Source organism: Elephantulus edwardii, unplaced genomic scaffold (assembly GCF_000299155.1).
Source record: "Elephantulus edwardii isolate Elephantulus edwardi_28Jun2011 unplaced genomic scaffold, EleEdw1.0 scaffold00231, whole genome shotgun sequence".
NCBI lineage: Eukaryota > Metazoa > Chordata > Mammalia > Macroscelidea > Macroscelididae > Elephantulus > Elephantulus edwardii.
In genome coordinates, this window is record NW_006399981.1 from 309,539 (window position 1) to 321,888 (window position 12,350).

Below are 12,350 nucleotides of genomic sequence, written 5' to 3' on the forward strand. Positions count from 1 at the left end.
TAATACATCAAGGATACATATTGCAGTATCTAGGATAGCCACAAAAATTAATAAAGGAATGTATAACTAAAAAGCCAATAAACGAGAAGATGAATAATAGTATATTACTGCTTAGTATAAGAGAAGTGAAGGTAGATATGAATAAAGGAACAGACAGCATATGGGACTTTTGAGAACTATTAGCAAGATGGTAGACTTAAAACCAGCCATCTCAGAAATTACTTTAAATGAACAAAATGTTCAATTTGAAGTTAGAAATTTTCTAAATAGATCTTAAAAATCAAAATTGCTCTATATTCTGCAAAACATTATATATATATATAGGCTAAGTACATAATTATGAGGGAGCCCTGGTGGTCTAGTGGTGTAAAGCTGTGCTGCAGTCCCAAAAGCACATGATTCAAATCCACCAGCTGCTCTGGCGTATTTTATTAAAGAGGAATATTTCATAATGGGTGAGTTTCATGGGAAAACATAATAATTACAAGTTTCGGTTTGTACCTCCTAAGTAGTTTGAAAATACATAAAGATAAGGATGACAGAACTAAAAGGACAAGAATGCTAGGAACAGACAAATGAGAATACTAATGAAATTTTTAATACAGGTACCTTATATGAAGGTAAAAGTAGATTAAGAATTTTAATAATCAAAGAGTGAGCAAAAATAAACAAAAATGTTTAATACAGGAAATTGAAAATGCCAATAATTGGTTTTTTAATAAGATTGACAAAATTAGCAAAGCCTTTGCAAGACCGATTCCTTCAACTTCACCCCAAAAATTTGTGGATAGATAACACAAATTAATTCTACTTTCATGAATGAAAAAGAGAACAGTGTTACATATCTTTCAGAAACAAAGCAAAGAGAAGATATTGTAAAAATAATATGATAATAAATCATACAATTTAGATCAATTCATTGAAGTATTATTTTAACAAAATTAATATAAGAAAAAGAAGTAAGAACAGCCCTTTTATCTATTCAAGAAATAGAATTCTTAATTAAGAACCATTCACAAAGAAAGTATGTGACTCATTTGACTTCACTAGTGAATTCTTCTATATACTTGTAGAAGAGATGATACCAGTCTTAATACAAATTCTCCTGTTGTTGTTATGTGCTGTCAAGTTGCTTGCCACTCATAGTGACCCAATGTAGAAGAGCCCTAAATCCTGCTCTATCCTGTGCCAAACTTACCATCTCTGACACACCTATCCTCATTGCCCCGTTAACTGAGTCAATCCATCTCATTGAGGGTCTTCCTCTCTTGTTCTGTCCCTTTACCCTCCCAAGCATGATGTTCCTCTCCAAGGACTGGTCCCTCCTTGTAACATGCCCAAAGTATGTTAGATGAAGCCTTAGATTCCTTGCCTCCGAGGAGTAGCCTGGTTTCACCTTCTTCCAGTACGAACCTGTTTATTCTCCTGGCAGGCCACAGTATATTCTCTTTTCCAGAACCACAGCTAAAAGACATCAGTGCTCTTTTTGTCATCCATACTCATTGTCCAGCTCTCTTAACACATAGCAATCAATTGCAAAGACTATGGCCTGGATCAGGCGTATCTTAGTCTCCAGACTGACGTCGTTGCTCTTCAGTACTCTGGAGAAGTCCCTGACAGCCAGCTTTCCCAGTGTAATTCGTCTCTTGATTTATGGCTGCTGGTACAAAGAGTGTTAATTGTGGAGCCAAGCAAACAAAAACTCTTAACAATCTCAATCTCTTCACCATCCATAGTGATACTGGCAGTTGGCCCAGTGGTGAGAATCTTTGTTAAAAGGAGGAAATGTCCCTACTTATTTTGTAAGGTTAGGAATTGATTGATTCATTATAAAAAAAGAAAATAACATAAAAAAAAGAAGAAAATTAATCAGGAACAAGTGAAATTTTTAAATGAAATATTAGCTAGGTGGACCCAGTGACACTATCAAAAAATATGTATTATGACTATACAGCTTATACTAGTAATGCAAGATGGTTTTTAACATTCAAAATTAATCAGTGCAGGGTGGTTTAACATTCAAAATGAATTAGTGCAATTCAATAATGTAAGTGAACAAAAAAGAAAAAAATTGTGATCATCTTAATATATGCAGCAAAAATTATTTTACAAAATCTCATGCCCTTTCATGATAAAACTCTTACCAAATTAGGAATTGAAGGGAATTGCCAGAGTGATTAATGTTATTTTTTAAAATCTTACAGCTACCATCATACTTCTTAGTGCAATATTGAATGCTTACCCTGAAAGAAAAGTATCTTTACTACTATTATTTTAGGGAGTTCTAATGGCCTAGTCTACTAAGAGAACAAACAGGTTCGTCCTGGAGGGGGTGAAATCAGGCTGCTCTTTGGAGCAAGGATTTTGAAGCTTTATCTCACATAGTTTGGACATGTTGCAAGGAGGGGCCCAGTCCTTAGAGAGTGACATCATGCTTGGATGGGTAGAGGGACAACTCAAAAGAAGACCCTGGATGAGATGGATTGACTCAGTGACTGGGGTTATGGGGATAGGTGTGTTAGAAACAATGGAGATGGCTTAAGGTAGAGCGGGGTTCAGAGTCGCTATGAATTGCAAGTGAGTCAAGGGCACATAACAGCAACAATGACAGCAGCAATGGCCTCATCACTGGTTAACCGTGAAATTGAACCATACCAGTCCTGTGAACAATGTGAACCTGTTCTATCCTGTGCCATCCTTATCATCTTTGACACACTTATGATTGGGTATCCATAAAATATAAGGATACTTTGTATTTTAATACAATTAAGAATTTGTATATTAGTTGTTGTTAGGTGTCATCGAGTCAAGCAGGACTCATAGCAACCCTTTGAACAAAAGATATGAATCCTATCCTGTGCCATCCTCACACTTTGTGACACACGAGCCCATTGCCGCAGTCACCACATTAATCCACCTTGTTGAGGGTCATCCTCTCCTTCGGCGGCCTTCCACCCTTCCCAACATCATGTCCTTCTCCAAGGAATAGCCCCTCCTAGCAATATGGCCAGAGTATGTGAGGCGAAGCCTCATTCTTGCCTCCAAAGAGCACTCCGGCTGCACCCTCTCCAAGACATATCTCTGTTTTCTTGGCCATCCATAGAATGTTCAGTGATAAACTATTAAATTAATGTGGGAGTTTTAAAATTCTTAGATAGGAAAATAAGTAATAACTAGTAGTCATCTTTTTGATGGCAACGGACAATGGGAAAATAAAAAAATATAAAAAATATAAAAACAAAATAAAAAAGCAGAAATATTTTGGAATGCATCTATTGAAAAGTATACAGACTTCTACATTGGATACCAGAAGTACTGCTATAAGTTTTTTAAAAGACCTTTGTAAAGGGGAAACTCTACTATGTTCGTAATTTGGTAGATGTGAGCTATTTCCAAATTGACTTTCGATTGATTATAATTCCAATCAAAATCTCTATAGGTTTCTTTGAGGAAATTAGAAAGTAGATTCTAAAAAAATAGGAAAATACAGAAGATGCAATATCAAAGGCAGTCTTGAAGAAGTACCTAGTGGCAAGAAGGTGTATTGCAATCTGGAAGGCACACAGTTTGAGGCCACCAGCTGCTCTGCGGAAGAAGGATGGGCAGTCTACTCCGTGAGATTAACTGCCTCTGAAAACTTACTTGAGGGTCAGCTATGGGTCACTTCCGGCTCTGTGGTACACAGCAACAACAACATATTGATATTTAATTATAAGCTACATAAGGAATAACATAATGATAACAAAAGGACAGATAAATAGATGTGTGAAACAGAAAAATTTAGATCCACAAACAAAAGTTCACCTGAAAGATACCACTGCATTTCATAGAGATAAAATGTTCTTTTACCAAAGGGTGCTGCACTTTTGGCCTGGTCCACAGTCTGTTGTGCTGCTGACCCGAAGACTGTGCTCATCTGGCAGCTCAAATGCTGCCATTTTCTAGAGAAAGAGAATTAGTATTGTCTCATTGTACTTTACAGCCTTGGAAACCCAATGGAGGGTTTGCTATGACATGACATCAATTCAGTGACCATGAGTTTTGAGTTTTTTGAGTCAATTAGCTAACCTCAGTCCAAGCTTACAGCATATGAAAAATTCATCACAGACCCAAGCATGAAAAGAGCAAAATCTATTCATTGCAGCTAATGGCAGCCCTCCATTAAGTTTCCAAGGCTGTTAAGTCTTAACTTGTGCAGTTAGCCTCATCTTTCTCATTTGGAACAGCTGATGGATTCAAACCTCCAATCATTTGATTAGCAGTACAACACAAACCCACTATTCCACCATGGCTGCTTAAAGATGAGAAGGTAAATTAAATAAATAAAGCTAACAGAAGAAATTTTTAAGGGAAAAGTCAGAATCTTGAGATAATGAAAGATAGCTTAAATAGTACACAAAAAATCATTAATTGTAAATATGATTTATACTTTGGATATTAATAAAATTAAGAACTTCTGCAACCCATGTATTGCAGTTGTTCATGTAGTTGGTAAGACCAGCTTAGAAAACCAGCTGTTAAAATCAGAATCTATTAAAACTAAAGCATGTATACCCTATGACTGACTTCTGGGAATATACTTAAGAGAGATAAGGGTTTTTATCTACCAAAAGACATATTCAGGAAACTATTTGTAGAAACTTTGTTCATAATAGCTTCAAACTGGAAACAGGCAATAGGCAGCATCTTGGTAGATGGAGCGTTTTACTTGGATTCACAATCAACATCTGTGATAATGGCAGGCAGGAAATCAGATGTATTACAGTGAGAAAATCTGCTGCCAAGAACATCTTGAAAGTGTTGAGGGGCAGTGCTATCACTGAAAAGAGTAAGGGGCATCTACTCTAAGCCATGGCATTTTTTCATTCTTGTATGCATCTGAAAATTAGACAGTGAATAAAGATGACTGACTAAGAATTGATGCCTTTGAATTGTGGTACTGAATAATAATGAATGACCATGGCCTGAAAGCATGACGTCAGTCTAGAAACTGAGGTGTGCCTGATCCAGGCACATCGTTCTCAATCACGTCTTCTCAATCACGTCCTGTGCATTAGAGAGCTACACAATGGATAAATAGGACAGAAGAATTGATGATGCCTTTGAGTTGTGGTGCTGGAGTACAGAGTACCCCATGGACTGCCAAAAGAATGAACGGCTATATCTTAGAGAAAATGCAGCCGGGTACTTCTGGAGGCAAGGATGGTGTAGATTCTCATCTTTCATACTCTGGACATATAGCTAGGTGAGGCTTTTCCTTAGACAGGGGCATCATGCTTGAAAAGATGTTGGGGCAGAGGAGGAAGGGAAGACACACCTCCCCCAACCAGCTGAGTTGACACAAGGACTTCAGCAGTGGCTCTAGTTTGTCAGAAATGATAGGATGGCACAGAATAGGGCAGGTTTCAGGTTTGTTGTTCATGGTGCCACTGTGCATTGTACTGAACTGAACAACAACCAGGAGGCGTTTTTCACAGTGAGCTTCACAATGGACTTGAGTAGGGTGGAAGTTTTGAGAGTGGAGCCAGAGAAGGCGAGGTTTCAATGTGCTGTTCATAGGGGCCCTATGAGTAGTAATCATCGTGATAACACTAACAATAACAAAAGATGCCTTGGTTAAATGGATAGCTGCAAACACTTGAGTAGGTTTGAAATGACCAGCTATACGTCTCTCAGGAGAAAGTTGTGGCAATCTACTACATCCCAGTTTCCAGCCCTCGGATCCCTATGCTACAGTGTTACCCTCTCCTGTAGAATTGATAGGAGTCTGAATAGGCGTGATAGCAGTGAGTTTTCCTGGGTTTTAGTTCATGACTCATAATATGTAAATACAGACTCTGAGTGATAAACATCAAAACAGTGGTTTCTTGACAGGGTAACTGAAAGGAGGCACCAGGGAGTTCTCTGGGCGCTGCAGGAGGTGGAGCAACCGCAGCTCTAAGAAGGAATTCCCACAATAGCATTGTTTTTAATAGTTGCAACTGGAAGTAACCCAAATGATTATTAACTGTGAAAAGGTTAATGTACTAAATTATGGAAAAAGCTATTTGTTAAAGTGTGTACTATGTTTCCATGTGTATGTAAGCAAAAATAAACTATAGCTTTAGATGTGAATTAGTTACCTTCTCCGATAGAGGAGTTGCTCCTAAGAGAGGAAGGAAATGGGCACTTAACACATGGCCATGTTGTTGACCTGCAAATATTACACCAGCATTTGAATTGATGCCTTTGAGCTGTTGTGCTGGAGAAGAGTGTTGACTATACCATGGACTGCTAGGAGAACAAACAGGTTTGTCCTGGAGAAGGTGAAGCCAGAATGCTCCTTGGAGTCAAGGATTCTGAAGCTTCGTCTGACATACTTTGGGCATGTTGCAAGGAGGGACTGGTCCTTGGAGAGGGACATCATGTTTGGGAGAGTGGAGGGACAGCACAGGAGAGGAAGATCCTGGATGAGACGGATCGATTCTCTGATTAGGATGGTGGGAATGAGTGCGTTTGAGATGGCTAGGTTGGCACAGGATAGAATGGCATTAGGCCTCTTGTACATAGGGTCACTATGAGTCGCAAGTGACTTGATGACACACAGCAACAACAACAACATTTGCCTTGTGGTTTTTCTCTTTTCTGAGTTTTACATTTATACTTCATAAACTTGTTATACTTAAGTAAAAAACGTTAGAAAACAAATACCTAAAAGTGTTTTTTTTGTGTGTGTGTGTGTGTTTTTAAAGGTTCACTGCAGTCAAGGCAATTCCTTCTCATAGTGATCCTCTCTTGGGCTTCTGAGGCTGTAAGCACAACAGAATGCCTCAGCCCATATTTCTCCAGCAGAGCTCCTGGTAGATTCGAACCACAGGAGATGGGCAGCATTTGGATTAGCAGTGCAGCTATCCACACAGTGTGCCAGCAGAGCTCCCAGAAGAGGTTTTTTCTGGAAATATGTTGTGTGGTCAGCTTTGAGTGAGGGTTTTTTTTTTTTAAGAAATAAGTTCTAGGGTCAAGATGGCTGAGTGATCTACCATTGCAGTGTCAGGCTGGTGGCTGTATGGTATTAGATAATGGTATTACAGTGCTGCAGGATTCAATAAACTCGGACTATTGTGTGATTGTACAGTGCATGAGGATTTAAAAGAAGCCATAAGGCAGCTTCCTGAGCACCTTTTTATGTGAAACAACAGGACACTGCGCATAAACAGAGCTCTGGATCTGACCATGAGGCAACATATCTTGTAAAGAACAGTGGACAAAATATGAGGAGGATAAAGTCTTACCTTGAACCTTATCTGAAAGAGGTTAATCGAGAAAGAGAAGAATGGGCAAGAAACTAATCATGTAATTGAAATCTGTGGATGCAGCTGTCCTCAAAATATTTTTTATGATGGTTAAACATGAAATATTTAAGAACTATTTGGGCTGCCATATGTATTACTTTAAATAAGTATCTATTATAGTCTTAAAAAAAAAGAAATTAAGTTCTACTTATGTCTTTTAGTTTAGCCCTGACAACTCAAAGGCAGACTGTTCAAATCCATGAGTCTCACCTCCTGCAATTTATAGGCACTGAAAAGCCTCTAGAAATCAGCTATGAGTCATTTTTTAATTGACAGCAATGAGTTAGTTGTTAGTTTTTTAGAAAATCAAAATAACTATTTATAAAACTGGAAAATATTACTTTTCCCTGACATAATAGTTTTTTATGTTCTTCTTATTGTTATGTGTTGTCAAGTTGTTTGTGACTCATAGTGACCCTGTGAACCCTGAACCTCTGAACCCTGCTGTATCCTGAGCCAACTTTATCATCTCTGATAGAACTACCCCCACTACCCCAGTCACTGAGCCAATCCATCTTGAGGGTCTTCCTTTCTTGCACTGTCTCTCCAACCTTCCAAGCATGATATCCTCTCTCCAAAGACTGGTCCCTCCTTGCAACATGCCCAGAGTATGTGAGTTCGAGCTTCAAAATCCTCGCTTTCCAAGTGGTAGCCTGATTTCACCTTTTCCAGGATGAACCTGTTTGTTCTCCTGGCAGTCCATGGCATATTCAATACTCTTCTCCAGCACCACAGCTCGAAAGTATCAAGTCTTCTTCTATCATCCGTAGTCATTGTCCAGCTTTCTGATGCATAGCAAGTAATTGTGATGACTATGGCCTGGATCAGGCATACCTTAGTTTGTAGATTGACATCATTGCTCTTCAGTACCCAAAGAGGTCCCTAACAGTAGACTTTCCCAATGCAATTCATCTTTTGATTTCCTGGATGCTGGTACCAAGAGTGTTGATTGTGGAGCCAAGGAGGCTGAATGTTTTAACAATTTCAGTCCTTTCATAATGCTTATGCTTATAATTTGCTGCCAGTCAGCCCAGTGGTGGGCATCTTTTTCTTGATGTTGAGATTCATTCCACATAGAAGGCTGCAGTCCTTGACCTTCTGCACCAAATGCCTCAGGTACTTCTCACTTTGAGCAAGCAAGGTTGTGTCATCTGCACGTAGGTTGCTGATGAGTCTTCTTCCAATTCTGATTGAAACCATACCATGTTTTTAGAAAATGTTGCCATTTTGTACTGTATGGTTTGTTTTTTCTTTTTAATTCTTAGAAATCAAAATGCATCTAAAAGTTTCTGATCCTTTTCTGCTTTAGGAACAATTTATTAATGCAAGCTTACTTTTTAATTTTGTGCAGTTCTTTTAAACACATGATACCTTCTGAGAAAATAAAGAGCTCATGATTCCTAATCAGATGACAGGCAGACTCATTAGTAAATTTGACTCTTTCCCTTTTTAGATTTGTTCCTTGGCAGCAATTTAGTTATTGATACCAGCTTTCTTGTGTGGCATTCATAATAGTTCTAGTTGTCATATTCAAGATATGAGGAAATCTGTGGTTTATTATCTTACACAGTTTTCAGTATGAGTGATAATTATGCACCTAATATTCACAGAACATACTAATTTCTTTTTTTTTGCTGTTTTTAAAGATTTATATACTTGAAGAAGAGCAAATACACATCTGGTTGTCTTAGAACATACTAATTTCTAAAGAAAAAGGTTTTAGTGAAATAAAATCTTTTTGGTAAGCTCACATAGATGATTATGGATTCACATTCTTGTTTATTTTTTTTCTAGAGAAAATCTCTTTATGAAAATAAATTGAAAAGATTTCAGGAAAAAGTGGAAATTTTGGAGGCAAAGAGAGAAGAATTGGAAACAGAAAATCAGGTGTTAAATAGGTAATTTTTGTATGAAAATGCCCACATACATACTTCATGGTTATTTTGTTGTTATAGAACTTTCATTTCTTTTACTATATTTTGTATTTTATTTTTAAACTTTGTATTTTAAAATTTCTAAAACCTTTGACCACCCCTAAGTCCACTGTTTCCTCCTTCTTCCAGTCCAGTGTTCATTCTGGCCAGAGTTTCAGTGCATGCCAGTAGTTTGTGTTGTGTTGGTGGCACAGACAGGGCAGATCAGTCTGCTGCTCAGTAACACAGGAGCTTGCTCTGGTAGCTGTGAGTGCTGGGAGTTCTTGCTGCTGAGACAAGGCAGTTGTAGCTAATTACTGACAGTCACCTGGCTGCAGCTTTAGTCGGAAGTCAAATTTTGGTTGCCTGGAATAGAAGATACTATTGGACTATAGCTTCTGATTCACAGGTTGAAGCACAGCTAAACAATAACATTTTTTTAGCAGAAAAGACTTGACATATTAAGTTGAATTTCTTAAAGTTATGTATTTCTAAGTTATTGAGAAAATGAGTAGTAGCATTTGTATTATATTTGATACAAGTCAATTAAAAATATGTTCAAATTCACTAACTAGTGATAATCATCAGCATTTTAGTATTGAAGTACTGGCGTTTTTCATTTATGGACATTTCCTTTATATTAGGGCAGGGATGTTTTATCATTTACACTATTGTTCCTGTTACGATTAGTACCAAAATGAGAGTTGCTGGTTTTTAATGCACTTGAGATGCTTCTGGACCACAGAACTAATGCCTACTTCATAATACTCTGTTCCAAAGCAAGAAACCACAAGACTCATTCTAAAATAATCATCTTACTACCTCTTTGTTGTGCTCTGGTGGCCTAGTGGCAAGAAGCTGTGCTTCAATGCTGAAGTCATGTGGTTCAAGGCCACCAGCTTACTCTGGGGGAGAAGGATGGGCAGTCTCTTCTCGTGTGATTAACTGCCTCTGAAAACCCGCCGGTGGTCAGCTGTGGGTCGGTTCCGACTCAGTGCACAGCAACAACCTCTTTATTAATTACAATTAATATAAAAATATTAATTAAAGGTTAGGCAGCTGTGGCACAGAACTTTGTAAAACTCTGATTTATAACTACATCTTGATTATTGATGTCAAGAAAGGTCTGTTATAAATGAATGAATGAATAAATTAATTAATTTTAAGTGAAGGCTTTTTAAGTTAGCCTGTTTCTCCATCTTGATTTTCTTTCTTTTTTTTTATTTTTTGTGTGAGTGTACCGTCAAATCAGATCTGACTCGTACAGGAGGAGATTGTCCCTCCTTCCCCGGCAGAGCATCTGGTGGATTCGAACCATGCGCCTCTGGGATTGTAGTTGCAGCTCCTTGCCGCTAGGCCACCAGAGCTCCCCTTCCATCTTGATTTTCTAAAGGCGGGCAGCTTCTCCTTTGTGATGAGCTATATTTTAAAAATTAGGTTGTACTGTAATGAACTTTGCTTGAATGTGACCATATTTCATTAAAAAATGGCAGTCTCATAAGGTTCAACTTAGTATTTTCTCTATATGTTTTTTACTTCTTGCTCTAAAAGGTCTGTTTCTTAGATGAGCCAGTCTGCTTTGATTTATAGCTTTGTAAATCTCAAAGGATTTGGGGTTCCATTCTGCAAGATCTTGGGTATCAACCAGATGCCAGGGGCTTTGGTTTGGTTATTTCCTTTGTTTCAAGACTCCTGAGTATGGAGAGAGCAAACAAACCACTAATAGGCTTTGCTAATAATGTTCTTATGTGGTTAAGATGTGGTATATTACTGTTTATCATTCCAGATAGACTTTTACCTGTTGCATACTGAAAAATGTTCTCATTTAGAAACTCATTTCTGCTAATTTAAAATTACATTTTGTGAGCTATACTGTTCTTCCATAGAGTATAACTGTATTAAGAAACAGTAATGTGATTTGTTTCTCCTTTTAAGACAAAATGTCCCCTTTGAAGAGTATACAAGGATTCAAAAAAAACTAAAGGACATACAGAGAAGGCATAATGAATTCCGAAGTTTAATTTTGGTTCCTAGTGTGCCTCCCACAGCGTCTGTCAATCCTGTAAGCTTTCAGTCATCAAACATGGTTCCAGGCATGGAACTCTCCTTTCCTCCTCATCTTCAGGTATGGGCATGTATTTTAGAGAAGAAAAGTTAGGCAAACATCTTCTCCCTTTTAAATACAAAGTTAAAACTTCAAATTGTCAGTCAGGTTAATGGTCAGCATTAGAGTGGCATATTCCATTTAAGCCAGTCACGTGTAACCCTTCCCCTTCATTTAGATTTTTCATTAGACTTTCCTATCTAAGAAGCAAAGTAGAAAATAATCCACTCTGCTTATCTGTTAGTGATGGTGCTTAGGGCAAAATATCTTAAGAGATAATAGGAAAAGAGAAACTTGATTGGTTGGTCTTTGAATGACCTAACTTACGACTCTTTTCCTATACTACTGGGGAGCTCTGGTGGCTTAGTGGAAAGGAATTGTGCTGCCATCTGAGAGGCACATGGCTCAAACCCACCAGCTGCTCCGCAGGAGAAAGATGGACAGGCTCGTCCTGTGCAGTTTAGAGCCTCTGAAAACCTGGTGGAGGGTCAGCTCTGTGTTAGTTCTGACTCTAGTACCTAATAACCAGTAACAGCATAGACTGCTGGGCGTGAGTGTGTACTGTGTGCCAGGTCCTGTCACATGCAGTGTTAAACAGTATTTTATTTTATCCTAATGACAAGTATTTTGAAGCATTTATTATTATTCCTAACTGAGAGAGGTAAAGTGCCTTGCCTAAGGCCATACTAATGGCAGCCTGGGGTGCAGTAGTTAAGCCTTGTTGGCTAAGTGACAGGACACACACGTATACCTCCCTCCCAGTGACTCTGCAGGAGAAAGACCGAGGAACCTGCTCTTGTGCAGATGATAGCCCAGGAGTCCAAGTGAGGCCCTTCTGCCACATGGCACCTCTGGGAGGGGAAGCCAGCTCAGCTGTCCCTGCCAGTGACAGCATAGCTAGTAAATGACAGAATGAAACTTCAAATAGAATCTTTGTGATTCCAAAGCTGGCTGCTTGGTTCTGTAACAGTACACTAAAAGATTGAAGAAAACAAATTGATT

At 38.3% G+C, this 12,350-nt stretch overlaps 1 protein-coding gene and 1 pseudogene across 1 annotated transcript in view; both read left to right on the top strand.

The window, feature by feature from the left end:
- The window catches only part of CCDC41 (coiled-coil domain containing 41), a 122,830-nt gene that overhangs the window by 109,966 nt on the left and 514 nt on the right, over positions 1–12,350 (top strand). Inside the window, exons 13-14 of the mRNA XM_006898489.1 lie at positions 9,126–9,229; positions 11,180–11,369. Of these exons, the coding sequence (XP_006898551.1) occupies positions 9,126–9,229; positions 11,180–11,369 (294 nt within the window). The remainder of the gene's footprint in view (positions 1–9,125; positions 9,230–11,179; positions 11,370–12,350) is intronic.
- LOC102864409 lies at positions 7,003–7,328 on the top strand (annotated as a pseudogene).